Source organism: Periophthalmus magnuspinnatus, chromosome 6, assembly GCF_009829125.3.
Source record: "Periophthalmus magnuspinnatus isolate fPerMag1 chromosome 6, fPerMag1.2.pri, whole genome shotgun sequence".
Classification (NCBI taxonomy): Eukaryota; Metazoa; Chordata; class Actinopteri; order Gobiiformes; family Gobiidae; genus Periophthalmus; species Periophthalmus magnuspinnatus.
Window position 1 is genome coordinate 16,347,617 of NC_047131.1, and position 20,919 is coordinate 16,368,535.

General features: G+C 41.3%; 1 protein-coding gene across 3 annotated transcripts in view; it reads right to left on the bottom strand.

Annotated features, from left to right (window-relative positions):
* The window catches only part of wwox (WW domain containing oxidoreductase), a 186,049-nt gene that overhangs the window by 153,858 nt on the left and 11,272 nt on the right, over positions 1-20,919 (bottom strand). For 2 of the 3 annotated variants that reach the window (XM_033968085.2, XM_055222452.1), the window contains exon 5: positions 13,523-13,629. In XM_033968085.2, the coding sequence (XP_033823976.1) occupies positions 13,523-13,629 (107 nt within the window). Of the gene's footprint in view, positions 1-5,998; positions 6,068-13,522; positions 13,630-20,919 lie in introns of those variants that run through there. The other variant, XM_055222453.1, reaches the window with a different exon arrangement.

Consider the following 20,919-nt stretch of genomic DNA (forward strand, 5'->3'; position numbering starts at 1 on the left):
ATCACATAAGAATGCCCTGGTTATATATAGAGAGGGTTATTAAGTTTATTGCACTGAGTGGGTAGTGTGGGAAATGTATAAAGAGTGCCAGGGAAATTTGGGAGTCGCTAAAGCTGGATTTTAAGATTATGAGCAAATTCAAATGAGAGAACAAAACTACTACTACAAGAACAAAAATTCAACAACGGTCTATGAGGAAACTGGTACATAAAAGACAAGTTAACAGACATGAAACACCATGCAACTTTCTGCGGGATCCAAGTGCATGTGTACAAGAGTAAGTCAAAAGGGTTCTAATGGTAACAGTGATTTTCCAAAATTGTGAGTTCTTTCCAGTACTCATTATTCAAAATATAGTTTGCCTGTATTTGGATTGAACTCATCCTTTAACACCACTGGAGCAACCTGTCGGGAGCAGTGAGTGGAGTGAGGGCAGTGCCCAGGGACCACTCTCTTCATCTTGAGTTAGGGGTCAGACAAGACATCCACCAGGACAGGTCAAGAGGAGATTTTGACACAATGTATAATACATAAATTGAGCAGTTCACAATATTACAACCCAGTTTATTTTATATATTTGCTGTCATTGTAGAACAACATTTTGGAACAACAGCTTCTCAAGAGATGTAACTCATCATCATTAACCCTTTTTTGTCCAAGCCAAAAGTAAACACATGGGAAAAAAATCTCACAAAATTATTTCCACATGCATAATCTTGTGAAGAGTTCTTGCAGCTCGAGATCTTGTCTCATAACTTTGAACTAGGTTTAAATTCAAGGTCAACAATCACCTGCATGTAGCTGGGCAATATTACCATGGTGCATGTATTAGGTTGAGAAGGGAACTCCAAAGACACTGTGAGAATGCAGAAACTCCACACAGAAACACTTGCCGAGCTGGGTGATCAAACCCATGACCTGCTAATCATTGTGTTGAAAAACTAACTTTCTAGGAAAAAGATTTTAAAAATGCAACTTTCTACTACCGAATCATTATAAAATGCCTTTTCACTCCACCCCTTTTCTCCTCCGCTCTCTCTGCCCAGTCCTTCTCTCAGACCCCTCTTGTCTGCCTGGGTCTGGCTGACATGACCCAGCAGCTCTCCCAGTCTACGGTGCCTCTCCATGTTGCTCTGCGTGTGTCACGGGGGGAGCTCTGTGGCCCGCATCCATCAGCGTCTCCTGCCAGGATTTATGGGTGATGGAGTCCAAACCTGATCGCTCTAAATCAGTCTTGCAGGAGTCGACCCCTGGGCCGCTGTGGGATATAATGGATGAGCATCAATGCACTTTTGGCCCGGCTCTCACCTCTCGCCCCTCACCCCTCCTCCCCTCTCACATCTACCATGCACTTTCCTGTTCCTTAGCTTAGGGGGATTCGGTTTTCAAAAAGCGATGAGGCAGGATGGCTGAGGGAAACATGCTTGCTGGCGGTGAGCACATGTACTTGCGCTCATCAGTCATCCTGCTGTAGAGTGAGGCTTTATTGGGTCTAATTAGTCCTGACAGTCCGGTAATAGGAGGCAGTGCCCTTCAGAGAGAGATGAGAGCTGCCAATTAACACTGATCAGTGAGCGGTGCCACGCAGGAGCCGCTGGAATGACAGAGGCAGGAACAATGGCTTCCCTCTCAATTAAATAACGCCCAAATATCAGGTTAATTAAAATGGAGTTGTGAGTTCAAGTCAGGTGCTCGATAGTCTGGCAAATGTCTTTCCCGGTTATATCACTGGTGTCCACTTTGCTTCCTAATATTGCTTCATCCAAATAAAAAATAATCAAGATGGCTTTTAATATGCATTTCTTGAACATAAGCAATATCAACTTTGAATTAGTGCCATTTAACACATAAAACTGACATATTTATGTATTCTCCAATATATATAAATATATGCACCAAAACAGAAGATTGGTTGTGGGCCACTCTGTTAAGAAGACCCAAGTTGATAATTGGTGATCAGAAATAAATCGCACATCACCAAATTAAACTCTATCCAAATATGAAACATCAGAAATTACAATTCAATTACAATGAGACTTACAACAAAATAAATAACAACATTTACATTAATGCTACTCTACTGTCAAATCCTAATATAGTGTTAAGAGAGACTGGTCCTTGGATAACAAGAGGGATAACTGAAGAAAAAACAAACAAGCAAGGAAAGGTCAAAATCATTCCTATTTATGTGAATCTAGTTTTTTCTAGTTTTCTTTTTGACAACCCTAGTGGCAACAACTAAATGGCAAATTCCTTACAAAAGTCGACTATCCTGAAAAGCCACCTCTCCTTGTGATTTTTTAAAATTCACATAGATAAGATTGACTGAAAAGGGTATTGAATCAGTTTCAGTTTGAATACTTACTTCACAAATCTGACAGTATACTAGAATGGCCAACCAAATTGAAACCAGGTCTACATATCACAAGAGACTCAGGGACATTTAAGGTGAAAAGTCAAACCACGTTCACAGGTTTTCAGCAGAGTTATTTGGCATTTAGTTGTCCACCTCCTAACCTGCATCAATATGTTTACTTGTGTGGAACATGTGGCGTGTTATTGCCCTGTGGCCCACTGTACAGGTCCGAAGCCTAATAAAGACTTTAGAGTTTGGAAGAAATGCCTGGGACACCTCTGGGCCCTTAGGGTCAGAGAGGTCAGCCAGCCTGTAGCCCTCAGTGGTCCAGGGGAGAGTGCGTATGCTGGGGTCTGTAATATGCCTCCCTTTCCCCTGGTGCCACTTGTTGGGGTTGAGTGCAGGGGAAAATTACACCTGGACTCTGGCTCAGAAGCAGAAGTGACAGGCCAGAAGAGACAAGCGTGTCTGGGGAGAGAGATATGAACAACCTGGGATAGCAGTCTGAACATGGCTGTCTGGTGCATGTGCTTGTATTGGCACTAGGAATATCACAATATCAAATTTTAGTATCTAGTAATTTAAATTAGTCATTTTAGTCATTATTGTAAACAAAATGTTTTACCATTTTACCGTTATGTGTGATTATTGACACTTTTAAAGCTATCATCTGCAAGTTTATTTGATTTTTTCACCAGTAAATGGCAGATGTGAAACCTGTCCCCCCTCCCCTCACCTGGCCTTTGTTCAGGCTCACCTGTGCTCTCTGATCTTGTTTTGTCAGGCCAAAGCTAGCACACCATTATACAGAAGTAATGTAGATAGCATCTAGAGGTGATAAGTGAGAATTCAACAGGAGCGAGAATCTAATTACAGGTGGTAGCTTTAAAGCTGGGGTACCTACTGTTTTTGGTAAATGAGTAAATATTGTGTTGTCTCCCAAAGTGTACGTTGTAAAAACAGCACTTAATGACAAATAAGCATGCTGTCTGCAACTAATAATAAAGTATCTTTATTTATCATCAACCAGGAAGAGTGTTGACATTAATCAACAACCATTAATGGTAAACTATGACAACCATAGAAGTCATATCATATAGAAGTTGCCTTCTGTAGGCAGCACCAAAAACAGAGTTACCCAGAGTCGAGGTGACTTTCTCTCCCAACCAAGTGTTTAGGCACTTGTGCCTAACTTACGTCCAGTAGGGGGCCTCCTGTTACTGACATTCAAACTGCTCCCCAGTTCATAATAAATATACCGGTAGATGAGCAAACAACATTTTTGTGTTTCTGTATTTCTGTCAAAAAAAAACATTTCTACTTTTTGCTATTTTGGTGTGGCACAAAATACTAATTTCCGAATGACAGAATAGTTTATCCATTAAATACAAATTAAATATTGACTAGATATGTACCCATTATTAACTGAAATTTTTACATTTTTTGTTCAGTTTGCACAAGCCCTTTAATAAAATTGACTTACCCAGAAGAGTACAACAAATAAATGGTAGTGTAAATAAACCCTTACCCTTAAAGCCAAGGATTTGCTTTTTAATTGTGCTCTGAACGTGTTTTGCATGAATACACATTTTAGTCAGTATACACACTTTTGTTTTTGTGTGCTTGATCTGAAATATGCAATAGAAAACTGGCTATTACACAAAAAAAGAAACATAATACTAACACTATAAAGGCATGAAAGGTTATCTCTATTCAGTATATTCCCAAATATTCCTCCAGCCAAAAATATGTTGTCAAAAATGTGTAATGGAATCATGTTGTCCTGCTGTGAAATGAGATAATTCAGATATGTCAGCAATCAGCAGCTTTCCTAATAACTAGGAAATACAGTTTAAAGGTTTGCTTTTACAATAATATTGTGACCAGAATAATCAATTGGCACTTGTTAAAAGTGAAGGAGGTAGGGAAGGTGGCTAAAAAGTATGAACAGTTATAAATTATTATAATCCACACTTTTACTTCTGTTACTGGTTGTTTTAGACAAAAACACAAGGTTTTAACTCCCAGCATTGAACATCTTAGTAGACATTGATACCCATAAATCATAATATGACAATTCAGTAACCAATATTATGGACCGATAAGTGGGATTTTGTGTGGACACTGCTGAGAAATAACAGGAATGAAAAAGAGGCAGGCTTAAACAAAGACATCCCATTCTTGGTGGATGTTTGCAATGAGTAGGAGTGAGCTATGCATTTGTGTGAGCCCATGCATTACCTCCACACCACACCACATTTTACAGGCCATTAAAAACCTGTTTAGTGTGCCAGCAGCCCAAATAGCAAAAACAAATTAACCATCATGCACCTTGCTTATATTTCCCAGCCCAAAGTGAATTGCTGGAAACAAATAATGCAGAATGTGAGCGGGTGCTAAACACATGCATAGCATAAGTAACATAGTGATTCATTCAGATGGTGGACATAAAATCAATGCTATGTTACGCAGCCATGTAAGAGACATTATGGATTCATTATGCTGCTCTTACTGCAGGGGAACACTAGTCAGGAGATTCTGTAGACCGCACATGAGCTGAACAAGGAGATTAGTTTATTTAAACCATTTGTGTATGCTTTTCTCTTGGTTTTATTTTTTATTTTATTTACTTACATGTACATACAAATTTAGCAAGCAAGTCTCTGTACAGTGAGTCTGGACTGTCTTTTTTAATTAGGTCATAATATGGTTCCATATTTGTACAAGTAAAACTTCCTGATGTCTTGCACAGCCATTTCACCCATCTATCCTTTAGAAATAGAAAAGCAGTGAAGTTTAAGATATGGCTGTTGTGTTTACATGATTATAATAAAGAAGTACAAACGATTATATTAGACTGGACTATGTAACTTTTGTGATGGGAAGGGTGTGCTACCTGCTTGTGCATTAAACCTTTTTATCTACATGGAAACAAGTAACAACACCAGGCGAAGGTGCATCTGAGATCTCTGGAGATGCAACACCGCTCACATAAGAATCCATGTCCAAGGCAATTCATTAGAAAAAAAAGGTCCTGTAATCAAACAAATTCAAAGTAGATCATTTTAATGTCTTATCGTGCATCACTCCAAACAAAGAAATAACAGCTCTTTGCCTCTAATTTTACTTCAGTTTCTTGGGCCTTGCAATGGATTTTAAAATGCTGATAATGATATTGACAAATATCTGATACTGTATCCCTAATTATTACATTAATAACATGGTTACTGTCAACAAAACATAATAAATATTTGTAGAGATGGAAATGTATGTGTATGAAAGAACATTTTATGGTTTCAGTTGTGGAAAATTGAAAAAGAAGAAGGGATTACTCAACAAAATGTTTTAATAAAAACACAAATGTTATACTAAGTTAAAAGTGAATCTTCACAAGATATGACTCTTTAAAATAATAGCTTGAGATATGAATGTCAAACTCTCCAATCACTTCTTGACTATCATGTCAAAGCTAGGTAAAAAAAAAAACAAAGTAACACCAAATATTAAATGTATCACCTAACCAAACAACATGTGTGTACCTAATAAACTGTCCGGCTCTTGTACGTAGGACTGAAGGAGACAGATAAAAATGCGACATATCAAAGCGTCCCTGTTAAGCATCCGTCACGCACGGCCTAACTACGCCACCAGCTCTCAGCCGCGCGCTCTCCAAATGAGTCCCCCTCTCAGCGGCACACTTGATTTATGGACCTGTAAAGAGACACGTTGTTTTTAATCTAGTGCCGCCTGAATCTGCCGCTCTAATCAAACGTGGATATGTGTGTCTGTTTGTTTGTGTGTGCGCCGTTTGGCCTGATGGTGATGTATGGTGCCTGGGTTCAATTCTTTGAGCATGAATTTTCCCTCTGATAAATATGCGCTCAGTTATGCAGACTGATTAAGCTGTAAACCAGTGTTAACTCTGTGTCATAGCACGTTTTATACACACATGCATATCCGTACTTTCATCAGGCACAAAGTTGCACTGATACAAGAGCAGAAGAAGATCACTTTGCGAATGCAGCCATTTCAATCTGGCTTGACCAAAGACCAACTCAAAAATGTCAAAACAATACATTTGTAGTGAGCCAGCGCCCGAGTATTGAATGGTATAAAACCTAATTTACAGTCCAAAGTCCAAAAGCATGCTTTACTATATAGTCATTAATATTGACAAACAGGGTAAGGGATAGGGAAAGGCCTTTGATATATATGACAACAACTTGTTACTCTAGGCTCTTTATCAGAAAGTATTAAACAGAATTAGAAACATTAGCCATTTTAAAATGTTATGGTCAACAAATGAACCAACCTGGAAAATGATATATTACAATTGTTTTAAGCCGCTTGTGTTTGCCTGTAGAGTGCTGTATTCCATGCGCCTCAGACACGGCAGTCTCTAGACACAGAATTACATCTAATTAGCCCAGTGTGTCTGCTGTGAACTTTATCATGGGATCACAGAGACGCTGCTCATTTCAAATTACACTAAAGACGCTTAAAGAGCTCTGGCTAATAGCAGATAAATGTTATAGCGCACTGCCAGATGGTTCCTGCATTCAGCATTAGCCGCTTGTTTGGCACACAGCAGCGTAAGCCCGGGTTTATTTGGCCGGCGCACATCACGAGTGGCCAATCTCCTGATTTAAAACATTAAGAGACGCTGGTTGGACTTGTCTCTCCATGGTCAGCACTTCTCAAGACTTCAATAAAAAGCATTCCTGGGCTGGCAGTGTTAGGCGGCGTGAGACAGACGAGTGAAAGCGATCCGTGTCACCTCTCACCCCACTCATCATAAGCAGGGCTGGTCCCAGGGCTACGGCGCACGCTTCACAGGCAGCGCTGAGCGATGGCGGCCTGTCAGCTTCAAACAACAAAGAGGTGCCGCCTTACACATCCTTCCTCCACCTGTCCCCCTTCTGTGGCAGCGACATCATTTAAATCATTTCAATCCTCCCCAACATGACCTATGGCAAGTGACCCGTCATCGCGGCACGCCACCTCGGCGTGTGAAGCCATGGCCCCAGCCAAAGTGCTTATTGGGCAGAAAATAGCGGCCCAGGCTAACTATGTGATTTATTCAAAATTATTCCTTCCTTCACACAGAGCGTTTGCCCATAGTTCAATGTGGCCCAGGCAATTAGGGGGCTGGCCACACCTCATCACAAGACAGAGCACCTGGCTGGAGCGGACAGACAGAAGGCGGAGGAGAGGGGAGAGGGGGAAAGGATAGAGTAGAAGAAGAGAGAGAGGAGTGGTGGTTACACAGCTTCTCTCCACTACGAATAACTAAGCAGATAGAGGTGAAGAAGAGGAATGCAAGCCAGGCACTTTAGGATTCATTTAGGTTCCCCATCTCCCTGGTCACTTTATTAGCAGTCTGGGAAGAGTGATGCATGTCCCAAAGCTATGCAAAATGCATAATCAAGCATTTAAATACACACCAAGAGAATGGGTGGGTGCGGTGGATTCAAGTGCATACATAGCCCTGCATATATAGGCTATACTTAGAGTGGATTACATACATGCACAATCATGTGAGCATGTGAACGCAAAATGCTTACTAGTGGAAAAATGTGTGGTGCTCAACTTTACACTAACAGTCCAAAGTATTCCCACGCGCCACATTGGCCACTGAAGCCATGTATAGGAATTCTCCAAGGTGTATTAGAGTAAATCCGGAGCTTTGTGTGGTCGCTTGTTGGGGAAGTGGGATAAATGTACTGAAAGCTGTTTTCTCATCACATTTACATAGTGCAATTGTGCCTCCATTTCCTTCATCCTTCTTTACTCAGCTCAGCCGCGGTGGTAGTTAGGGAGGTGGGCTCTTCTTATTCCCAGTTTACAGACACACTGTAGGCAACTAACAAACAAAGAAACAAGTAAATGATAAAAAATGGAAGGTGGTTCCCCTGAGAGCAAGACAAACTACAAATGCAATTGTACAAAGTGTAGTCTGGAAGCAACTAGGGTGGCACCGTTTTAAGATTAGTTACCCACAGAGAAGAAATACATTTTCTTGAATTCCTTTTTGAACTGAATATGTGTGGCTGCACCAAGACAAGTTGAACAGACAGGTTTGCAGAAGCATTTTGTGTTGATTATCTTCTGTAATAAATGGTGATTAAAAAGTAACATGTACTGAACTTATACATTTTTGCAGCAAAGAAAACTACTAATAGTCAAGATAAACTTGCAGAACAGGTATCCAGAAGATGTTCTTAAGTAAAGAAGACAGTAGAATGAGGAGGGAAGGATATGGCAAAAAGAGCAGCATCCTGAGGCCAGAGGCAACTGCAGTGACCAGCTCAGCACTTTATGTGTGTCTAATCCAGTCCTCCTCACAGGGAGAAGGGACGGGGGGGCATGGGGGGAGAGGAACAGAAACGGAGAGAGAGAGGAGAGACAGAGGTGAGAGGCGAGACAGAGAGAGAAGGCGAAAGCCAGGTGAGTTATTGAATGAGCGAGAGAGGGGGCAAAACCGCTCTCTCTTTTACTCTGGATCATGTCTCACTCTGGACTGTGTCTCACTCTGGACCGTGTCTCACTCTGGACCGTGTCTCACTCTGGACCGTGTCTCACTCTGGACCGTGTCTCACTCTGGACCGTGTCTCACTCTGGACCGTGTCTCACTCTGGACTATCTCTAAACTTGGCCCGTCTATCTCACTCTCTGGCCCATCTCACTCACTGTGGCCCACCTCTCTTATTCATTCTGACCCATTTCTTTCACTCACTCTGGCCCGTCTCTTTCACTCTGAGACATAGACAGGCCAGAGAGTGTAAGAGGTCACTCTCACATCTCCCCCCCACTCTCGCTCATTCTCTGCCCCTGCCCCTCCCCCCCCCTCACTCTCTCTCTCACACTCACTCTCACTGTCACTCTCTCACTCTCAAACACTCTGGTCCATCTTTGTCTCACTCTCTGGCCCCGTCTCTCACCTTCTCTGGCCCCAACTCTCTGGCCCGTCTGTCTCACTCCCTGGCCTGCTGCTCACCTTCTGGTCTGTCTCACTCTCCCTTCCCAACTCTCTCACTCTCTGCCTGTGTCTCTTTCACTCTCTTTAGCCTTGTTTCACACTCTATGACCTGTCTCTCTTTCACTCTCTTTGTCCTTTCTCTCTTTCTTGCTCTTTCTGGTCCAGCTCATCTCACTCACTCCAACTCACTCACTCTCTCTGGCCTGTCTCTGTCTCTCTCTCTCACTCTTTCTGGCTCTCTCTGACCACTCTCGCTCTGGCCCGTTTCACTCTCACACCCTCTCTGGCCCGTCTCACTCTCACACTCTCTCTGGCCCGTCTCTCACCCTCTCTGGTCCGTCTCACTCTCACACTCTCTCTGGCCCGTCTCTCACCCTCTCTGGCCCGTCTCTCACCCTCTCTGGCCCGTCTCTCACCCTCTCTGGCCCGTCTCTCACCCTCTCTGGCCCGTCTCTCACCCTCTCTGGCCCGTCTCTCACCCTCTCTGGCCCGTCTCTCTATCTCACACTCTATGGCCTGTTGCTCACTGTCGCTCTCTGGCCTGCGTCTTTCACTCTCTCTGGCCCATCTCACTCTCACTCACTATTTCTGATCTGTCCCTGGCCTGTCTCTCACTCTCTCTCTCTTGTCCGTCTCACCCTCTCTGACCTGTCTCTCCTACTCCCTCTGGCTCTCTATGACTTATTTCTCTATGGCTCATCTCACCCTCTCTCACTCTTTCTGGCCTGTCTCTCTCTCTCTCACTCTTTCTCACCTGTCCCTCTCTTTCTAGCTTGTCTCACTCACTGGCCTTTCTCACACTCTCTGGCCTATATCTGTGTTACTCTCTGACCTGCCTGTCTCTCTCTCACTCTCTAGCCCATCTCACTCTCTGGCCCGTCTCTCACTCTCTGGCCCGTCTCTCACTCTCTGGCCCGTCTCTCACTCTCTGGCCCGTCTCTCACTCTCTGGCCCGTCTCTCACTCTCTGGCCCGTCTCTCACTCTCTGGCCCGTCTCTCACTCTCTGGCCCGTCTCTCACTCTCTGGCCCGTCTCTCACTCTCTGGCCCGTCTCACAACTATATCTGGTGTGAATGCTGCTTTTTGACATTGCGAGCAGCAGGCTTGCTCTCTCCATTCTCGGTGGACGCAGGGCTTTAGCCTAATTGGTTCCAAAGCAGACCCTGACAGAATTCTCCTCAGTGGTACACAGCCATATTAATACCCTAGCTACATGCCCCACACAACTACAACAAGCACAGCAATCAGTGGCTGGCTGGCTAATTAACGCCTTTACAGAGCATCTCATTAGCATGAGCTGTACAAAGGGCAGTGGGTGAAATAAGCATTTTGGATAAAAAGAGTGAAATTACTAAATAAGACCATGGCACGTGTGTATGAGTGTTGTATTCTAGTCAAGGGCCAAGGGCCTTGGCTGCCCCACTAAACAGTGGGCTGCATCTCAGGGGAGTTCATTACAGCTCTCTGAGGGAGCCTTCGGACTCAAAGATAAGCAGAATTTTAAAAGCAATCAGGAAAAATACATCTGCGGCGCACAGGCAACACTTTGGTTGTTAACCAGCAACTTAACCTGCCAGCACTGTGAGTGGAATAGAGATGGATGCAGCCGCCGCGGTGGGAAACACAAGAGTAGTTGTGGACAAAATGTGACTCAACTGAAGGCCTCCACAGAGCTCTAAAGTAAGTGCAAGTCACTATGGTACACTGAAGCAGTATGCATCTCATTTAGTCTGAGCACACTGAGCGGCCCAGCTCCACTCCTCTTTTACAGCGGCTCCATCACAGCCTGTAAAAACACCCCCCTTTGAACCCAATAAAAGCAACCAGCATCAAGCTTATTGTAAAAGCCAATCATAGTGTAAATGTTTATCCCCGCTCTCCACTCTAAACTCCCCTAATGAGCCTGCTGGAGGGCTCTCCTCTCCACACACACACAGCCCATTCTACTCCGATAAGGCCGGCTGCTCCAGCGCCATCACCAACACAGTGTGCAGCTACAACACAGCAAGTCTCTCCTCACACATGATTAAAACACAAACTAGTCCAACTCTTACAAAAGCAAACAGGCTCTACACTGTCCTCCACTGTGGAAAATTAAAATTGGCTAAATATAGAGACAAGTATTTCTGTGATATCTATTGTTCAAATGTACATGGCAAGGCTATGTGTTCTTGAGTTCCTGAAGTGTAATTGGTTGAGAAGGATGTGCCCTCTGACCTCTCTATTATCCATCCATGACCTGTCATTATACCTACAGTCAGAGCATAAAGTGAAAGAGAAAACACAGTTTGGAGTTATCGTAAGCAGGTAGTTGGAGGTCGAAGGTTGCAGGCAATCAGGACAGGGCTTCTACTTCTGGCAGCAGAGAGGGGAACTCCAGGAGTCCTTTGTACAGAAAGGCCCCGAAATATGTGCTCTTATCAGAATGACCTTAGCGCTAGAGCATGGGAAGGCAAGCGGAGTTCATCCATCATCTTCCAGATTAATCCTGCTCACTATTCTTCTCCTCAAACTATTAATAATGGTGCCCCCAAGAAGATTTATTCTGATATTGTGGCTTTTATTCATTAGCCCACCATAGGAAGATTTCCTTAAAAATACAGGCCAATTTTTGGAAATTTATATCTAACTGCAGCTAGTTTATATTTGGAGGAAGTATACGAGAATGATGTTTCCCTTTTTTTAACATTATTTTTGGCTGTAAGAGCTGATTGTTATACCTATATTTTGACAACCAAGAAAAAAGTACAGTATTTATCAGGTGTTTGTATTATGGTACAGAAAGATGTTGTGAGATTAATGCAAATAAAATCTTAATTTCAACTGTAGATCATAAAATGCAGGATATCTTGAGTAAAAAGAAACTAAAATTGATCAATATTCAGGAAACAAAAACTTTTGGACTCACAGCACCTTGTGCAGGACAACAGCTTCTGTGACAGGAGGCAAAACCAGCCAAATTAACAATGTCCCTGGATGTTTCAAATCCTTAAATATGCAGCAACCCTAATGGAACAACTTTGTTACCCCTATAAAATCAGACAAAGAGCTCAACAGTTGCTTAGCCTTAAGAGAGAGTTCTTTGTTTTGTGTGACTGTGCTAGACGGCCCTGTGACAGGTGAAGCTGGAGCAATCCATTGGTTTCCAAAGGCATGTATCTGGATCAGAGCTCCTCGCTTTGCGCTCGTTTACACACAGCGGCCACATTAATAGATTGGTACAGTGGATTTCACACAGGCACGCTGCACTGACAGCCCCAGGGGCATACTTCAATTAGAGACTTGGGTGAGTTTTAACACTGCGGATCTCCTCTGGCTCCCTTCACTCCCCCCTCCTCCTCCCCCTGTCTCACTGGCTGTGTATCAGCAGCGAGCACTCACTCTCCTCCTTCAAGTCCTGCTCGCTGTAATCAAGCCAGTGCTAATGGCTTATTCTTTCTGCTCCAGCAGCCACATTTCACTTGTTTATTTTCCCACACTCGTAAATCTGGAGACGCGTCACCAGTGCAGCGATATTAGAGCAATAATCTCAGGTAATTATCAGCTGCCCTCACTCGCGCTCTCCTCTCTCCATCTCCCTCCTGCACAGTTTATCGCACACTTCTGAACGCAAAACAGGGTCAGCCTTAAGCTCAACAACTATTAAAGAGCTGTGTCTGCCAGTCATCTGAAAGTATTCATAGTTCAAAAGATCAAAAGGAACTAAAAATCTACAGTTGTTTTTGATAATTTATACTAATAATTCAAAAAAATTCAAAAATAGCATTTCCAGGACAACTACAGCCTAATGCATTACTTGTAGTAGTAACATCAACCTTCAGTTAGAGGTCACACTCAGCTTTGCATTAGAAACTGTATTTTTACACTTTGCAAGTTATGTTTACTGCATTTTGGTAATATACACTATATTGGATCTCAACTGTCAATATTTGAAGCTAATTAATTTCTTATGTAAACCACATTTTTTTCAGACAGAACATTTGAATTGCAGTCACTTAAGACCAAGTGTTTTTATACAGTGTATAATTATTGTTATAATAATTAGTAGTGTACATACAGTAAGAGCGTCAAAGTCAAATATGCATAAAGTTAAATAAATTAGAAAAAAAAATACTTGAAAAGGACCTGCACTATTGCTACAGTATATAGGAGACCAAATTTGGGAGTTATAATTACACTGTTCTTACCCACTCGTCCTGGATGAGGCTGGCTGCCTTGTTTCCCCGCGTCAGGTTTCGACACGCGAGGATCACATGGGCCCCATGCAGAGCGAAGGACCTGGCCGTCTCAAAGCCTAGAAGACACACAGAGATTAAAAAGTGCAGTTCAAAGATGAGTTTCTCTAAAGAGAACTTTGATTTCAGATGTCGTGTCTAAATGGGTGGAGACACGGGGGGCTGGGGTGGTGCAAGTGCCTATCAATTTTCCATATAATTTCATTGAGTAACCCAGTGGTCTCGCAGTTAATCATTTCCTTCAGAAGTGATGAAACCGATGGAATTATTAGTTGGAGACTTTGTGAGATAAAGTTTGAGATCCTAGCTTTGCCCATTTTAAACACTGGGCAAAAGGAGGTCACTTTCTGCTTGTTAATTACTGCTAATTAGTGTGACAGAATAAATTATAAACAACATGGCTCATGACACGGAGTCAGTGAACATTTGAGTGACGTGACATTCAAAACACAACCTTTATGTGTTACATTTCACAGCAGAAATGGGCCTTAATAAGAAACAAGCTCTCAAACACTGTATCAGAGCCTCCTTGATAAAAATGTAAAAACTATAGATAGACATTAGACAGAGTCAATTTGAAATCAAAAGTCTAAATGGGTCATTTCCAGCCCTGGGTGGAATTAATTCACAAGATTAACTTTCTTTTCGTCTTTAGAAATATTTTTATTCCTTTTGACATTTACTGTCCTTTAGATACTGCCCGTTTTAGTCACGGCTAAATACAGACCACACTGTAACACAGACATTTATACCTATAGCGCTTTGACAGACCCTAAAAACTGGGACTATATTACCGGGCGGATTAATACCAAGCGTAATTATATTATATGTCTTAATCTGATTTTCATTAAAACACAGAGCTGGGAGGGCTAATTGTGAGGAGACTGTCACAGACTAATATCTATTAAAAGTCAAAATGGCTGTAGGATTGGGAGGGGGCTTTCCGACAAGCCAAGCATGGAATTAAATTATATGACACCTTATTAGGTCTAATGGAGGGGACGGCAGCACAGCGTAGATCATTTGGCTTGCGGCACCAAATGGAAATGAAAATAAAAACAAAGCGGTGTGAGCAGGCCAAAAAATCTGCTGTAGGCTTCTTTCATTAATTGCAAAGATTTTAACATAGCCCTACAATGTTGCATAAGCTTTTTGTAAAATGCATTATTAAGAAAGTTATTTAGAATGTTCATAGGTCACCAAGCACAGCCAAACTCCGCGTTAAATTCTGGTTAAGTTCTGGTCTAGTACTGTGGTAGCGTTTGCCCATTAACTTGGTAGCTGTTTTGATTCCTGCTCTGACCTATATATGTTGTGTCCTTGGGCAAGACACTTCACTGGATTTGCTTCCAACATGAAAATCCAAATATTTCCACAGCAGAAGAAATGGGAATAACTTTTTTTTTTTAAATATATATTATTATTAACCTTTTCACCAGCAAACTGCCACATTAAAGATGCAGTACCCAGATTTTACAATCTCAGAAATGTGACAAAACAGAACAAGTTCATTTTAAACAGTTTGCAGAGGTCCAAAATTCTTCCTCACTTACATTATTATTTCCAGTTAATTATTCAATGTGATGAGTCTATAAGCACAACAACTAGCATAACTCTAAAACGCTTCATAATTAGATGCAGACAGCACACAGAGTACATATTCTGACCTCAACACCTGTTTATACAATATATCTCTACTGGGGCAAGACACATTTATCTCAAATACATGAGGTATTTCAAATAAGTACTATAAAACAGTTAACCTGGGCAAATGAATAGAAAATGCTAAAGATGAATCAAAGCATGCGGAGACTTTTTTTCTTATTTCTCCATTGAACAAGGGTTTGTCTAGCTGTAAACAACAACACTCCCCCCTCACTTGTTGTGTGTACAAAGCATGAAAGTGAAATTAATGGACACCAGTGTTTTCCATAATGGAGAACAAATTAGAATATGGCAGCGACACTGGCAGGCCTGCAGCAGCCTTGTGTTTGCCATGACAAATAACAAGGGCTCGACATTAATTGTGAAATAACGAGAGTGGAATGGTACTCTCCCAGCCCACTCGCCCATGTTGCAGACACAGAGGGCCCTGCTCCAATGGGTTTCTGGTCAGGTGTACATCACAGGCAGCCTGTAAGTGAGTTGTACTGCCATAACGGAACATGACGAGGGTCACACAAAAGAGGGATTTAGTCGGCACGTGCCACAGGCTGTTTTACAGGCCGAGAGAGGCAGGGGGCGCAGAGGGAGCTGCAAGTGTGCACTTTGACTGGGAGTTTCAGACTCATCAGAAGGAAAAGAGACAGTACTTTTGTATGGGTTGTTTTGTACTTTGTACCACAAATTAACACAATCGGTATCAAGTATCGAGTCTACTCCTTAATATCAAAATCGAGTTTGAAATTTTAGTATTGTGACAACACAAGTAACAAGGTCCATGATCTATATCGAACCAACTGGTTCAGTCTCAACAAAAAACACAATTAAACAATGTCGTAAGCATCTTGTGATGCACTTTCTACTTCCACTGACGACTCAAATAGCGTTACAAGGGACTATTCTCCAGTTTGCTCACACATCAGTATCAGTGCACAGACACTGGAGGCAATGGTGGGGTTTGGGTGTCTTGCTTAAGGACACAATAACAGTATATAGGGATGAGATTAGGGGTTGGACCAAGATCATTATGGTGAGTGTGCAACGGTTTTACCAATTAAGTCACAGGCAATCATCATGTGTTACATATGTGTTATGTGTGTGATATGTGTTTTGGGTAACTGGGCAAACTTTATATGAAAAGTGGCCACTTCTTAAGTAGAACACACTGCAAATTGTCAGATGCTTGTTGTCACGATAGTATTGAAATTGAGTTTGAAATTTTACTAAGGAATAGACCCAATACTCTATACCGACTCCGAAACCACAATGATCTTTAGACAATAGAATGTGATTTTCAACATTAAATAGTAATAATAAAAAAGTTATTCAGGAAAGGTTGATTTCTGTTTAGCAAAAGAAAAATTCAATTCTGTCAACTGGACAGAAGTTTTAGAGTAAAGACGTTTGGCTGCTCATCCAAGCTTTCTTATATCTGTCTGAAGGGAGGAGCTAACTGCACTAGAACTAACACTCTTGCTTGCATACAGTTTCTGTTAGTGTAGTTCTACTGACCTAGCTAACAAAGTGTGAACTGTGCTTGAGTCATATTGTGTATAACCATTCAGGTCTTTAATAGGTACTTTCACACCTATTAGAATACTGGCTATCACCATCCTTGTTTTGATTTGTCCTGTGAATGTAACTTTTTTAGTATCAATACTTAATGAGTATCTAGTTTTGGATACTAGTTTTTAGTATCGATTACTGTCAGATTTTCAATACTTTTGACAACCCTAGCAGAAAGCCTGGTTTGTTTACATGTTAAGTAAACAATAACCGTACATTCTGCATCCCTAGAACACAACGTCTAAATGGCTTGTTCAGAATGTACTTTGGCGTAATGTATAAAAATGCATACAAAAATGTGAGGAAAAAATATCTATTAAGCAGTGAATGCTCTTCATGGTACATTAGGATCCTGGCCCCTGTGCTATCCACAATAATGAGTGTGATTTAGTGATTTCACGCTTTGTTTGTCGTGGCTGGCCCGCCGCCCCTCTCCGGATCCCCCCGTACACAGGTGTATTGGCTCAGTGTAATAAGATCATTACCGCCCTGGTCGCTAAACGTGTTTATTTGCCTTCTCTTTGCCTCCTGATCTGCATCCAAACAGCCATTTAACTCAAATAAGCTCTGTTGTACAATTGGCCAAACAGGAGTCGATTCAGATCGTTCTAAGACATGTGGGTTATTCCAGTAATCTTATCTCAGTGGCCACAAATGAAATTATGCACAAAAAGCATGGGAGCGGTACAGGAATATGAATGATACTTGGCTTTAAGGAAGACAAACCAAGAAGATTTATTGTATATGTTTTAAAACACAAAATTATGTATTGGCAGGCAAGAAGGCATTTCAACTTTCAGTTTTGAACTTAAGACTTTTATGTGTATTACACCCTCTGCTGGCCACAGAGGGAAGTGAATATTGAGAAGGCCTAATAGCAGAAAAGCTAATTCACATGACTTTTTTTTTTTTTTACATTCCAGGTATACATCTTTACTTTTATAAAGTTGAACTTAACTGTTCAAATATCTTGAAAACATGTGAGCAGGGTTGCCTCTCCACAGATCTGAACTGTTTGCTGTACATTGAAACACTCGAGGCAAAGCAATAACATCTCCATGGAGAAAGTGGCGCACCTGAAAACTAGTTCAAACTGAGCACTTTTGTAAATGGTAGCTGCAGTGAACAAGCTACATGGTAACTGGGACATTTTTACATCGGATGCCCTTCCTGTTGCAATCCATTCATCAGCACAATGAGGGCTTCAGGTAAGATTTGAACCTTTTCCTCTTTACGTAAAATAACCACAAAGAAATGCCACTAAAGCCACCTTTGAAAATAAGACGTGTTTGAATGTCTTGTTCCCGACCCATTGCTCATCCGCACAGCCACACTCTTCCTTTCACCAGCTTTTTACTATCTAATTAACACAATTTACTGCTGCCCATTAAGTATCTAAATAGTGACGGCGTATTTTAAGTGGGAAGCGATGTAGAAGCTTTAAAGTTTGCGCTCGGGAATAATAAAGTAGAGAGTGGACTTGTTTGGGTGTAAGCTCTCCCACAAGGCATCATACATAACCAGATGGGATCATTTAAGTATGTTGGTGCAAAACTTGAAAACATGCACAACAAGCTAATCTGTTCAGTACTATTCTAGATGTTTACACTCAATGATGAAATCAAATCTATTTAGAATACTTTGGTTAATGTTCCATTTTAAAAGGTGAACTAAGTAAGTTTGACTCCTCTTTATAATAACTAGTAAACTTTAATTCGCCTTAATAAAGCAGGAAGCAAGACTTAAAACAAAATGAAGAAATAGTTTATCGAGAATGGGTTGAAAGTTATGTAAGTAATTAAGGAGTAACTAAGCCTAAATCAAGAGATAGTATGTAACTTTCTGGAGGTGAAAAGTCAACCACAAGGAGAAAACAGAAATGGAAATAGAAAGTTTAAACCATACTTCAGAACATTCTCAATGGCGAGAGGTAGTTTTAAGTTTTATGACATACTAAATATTATAGGTAAAGGAACAACATCTCCATGGAAACAAACAGGAAGTGGCTGTCCTCCTGGCCAAATAAGAGTCAGGTTTGTGGAGACGCAGGCCCAATCTAAGAACACAGGTTTTGTATTTATTTATTTTTTATGTAACAAATCATCCATCATGAAAAAACATGTTCTTTAGTCTATTTCTTGGCAAAAAGTTACAAACTATGGCTTTAATATACCATTTGTTAATTTTTATTCAAGTCTTTGGTCAAACTGTGTTGCCGTAACTTTTTAAAAACTTTGAAAAACATCCACTTTTACTATGTCCGAGATCCCTTCGCTACAGATCTGAACTGTAACTTAGCCTGGCAGCGTCAAGATACATTTAATGCCGTACTTTGAAACATTCCAGACAAGGCAACATCTCCATGGAGACAAGCAAGTGGCATACTCTCCAGGTGAAAAGTTTCAACGTCTCCCTTTATTCTCCTTTAAACTTTTTTTGCTTGCGCCATAGGGCCACTTTAGTAGCTGTCATCAAAACCTGCATAGTGTAACTGTTATCCCCTCATCATGCGCACTGTAAACCGGATAGGCCTATAAACTCCATGTGCACACACAATAACCCTGTGCCCTTTCGTTTTATTTTACCTACATCCTAAGCACATATGTATCCCGGCCTCTATCGGAGTATGCACCTTCTATTATATTAGCTTTGTAATCATTATTGAACCGTTCTGGCCCCCCAAGCATGCACGTTGCACCGGTTTGGGCGTGCATAGCAAATTTCATTCAAGGTTAATAAAGTTGAATAATTTGGCTAACCAACCAGAACTGCTTCTCATTACGTAGCCGATAAACACATTCATCAGAGGTGCCAGTTTAAAATAAAACTCTCCTTCGATTTGCTTACGAAAGACAGGAGGACGCTGGGAGGAGGAGAGCACCGAGTGGACAATGAAAAAAGTACCTGGTTTGTAGACATTAGTAACGTAACAGTGTGTACAGGGTATGCATATTTTTTTCATGGGTAACCACCTACAACAGTTGAGTGGGTGTTTCATCTGTATCGGTTGGAGGCAGTTCTTGACATATTGAAAGAGGGACAGAGTATTACACTTCTAAGGGGTATTCATTGTCTGCACATAACATTTAGATCACCATGTTACCATTTATTGTTTTGCAAATGCTATATTTTCCCCTTTCTCCTTGCTCCCTGCGCCAAATCACTCCCCCTTCCGAGCGCCATCACAACACAATCACAGTGCATCCTGCTAATGAAACTACTGCACATTGCTTCAGGTTTTGTAGTTGTAGTATATTGTTTTATATATCCTGGTCTTTTATATTAATGAAAAATGGCAGTGCGTCATGTGTGGCATGTTTTTGATGAGGGAACAACATTTACAAATTTACAGCAACACCAAAAATTGCATAATGTTTTAAAAATCAATGTATCACTTTAAGCTACGTCCCTTCTGAAAACACAACGGCGCCATTGGCTGATAAGTACAGCTCGTTACTGGCAAAGGTCCTGTGCTAGGAAAGTGGATATATGAATACTGCATAAAAACAGAAGAGCAAACTAAAAATACTAAAGATGAACTGGGCCAGTGTAATTAAAAACTAGTGGCTGAATCTGTCCCAACAAACTGGCGCCTGAGGCCAAAACAGCATGGATGCTTTTAGACACACACTGACACATTTCATCATTCACTCACATGATGAGCAGGGAATCAAATTAGATTTAACTGCAACTAACTTAGAAATAGACAGTTACATTGACTGCATGAGATTATTAAACGGACAAGAATAGTTTCTCAAAATCTGTTGGTCTTTTCTGTGGAGTTTGCATGTTTTCTTGTATTCAGCCATTAGGTACTCTTGATCAAGATCCTGATTCCTGAATCAAGCTGCAACGTCAAAAGCAGATATGAACAGTGCGATGGTTAGGACTCAACTTCACAGCTGATTTCTGGCTTTGTTTTTGTTTTTTTAATTTGCCACAATGCTGCCTGCCTTGGACCCAGAATTAAGAATTTAAAAAATGTTAACATTATACATTTTGAATGGTGATGAATAGTGAAATTTCCTCCAAATGTCAGTTATAAACAGGACTCCAAAACTGTAGCAATGCTGCAGATTTTTTAATTTCAAAATACTTGTCGCTATTTCCAGATTATATCA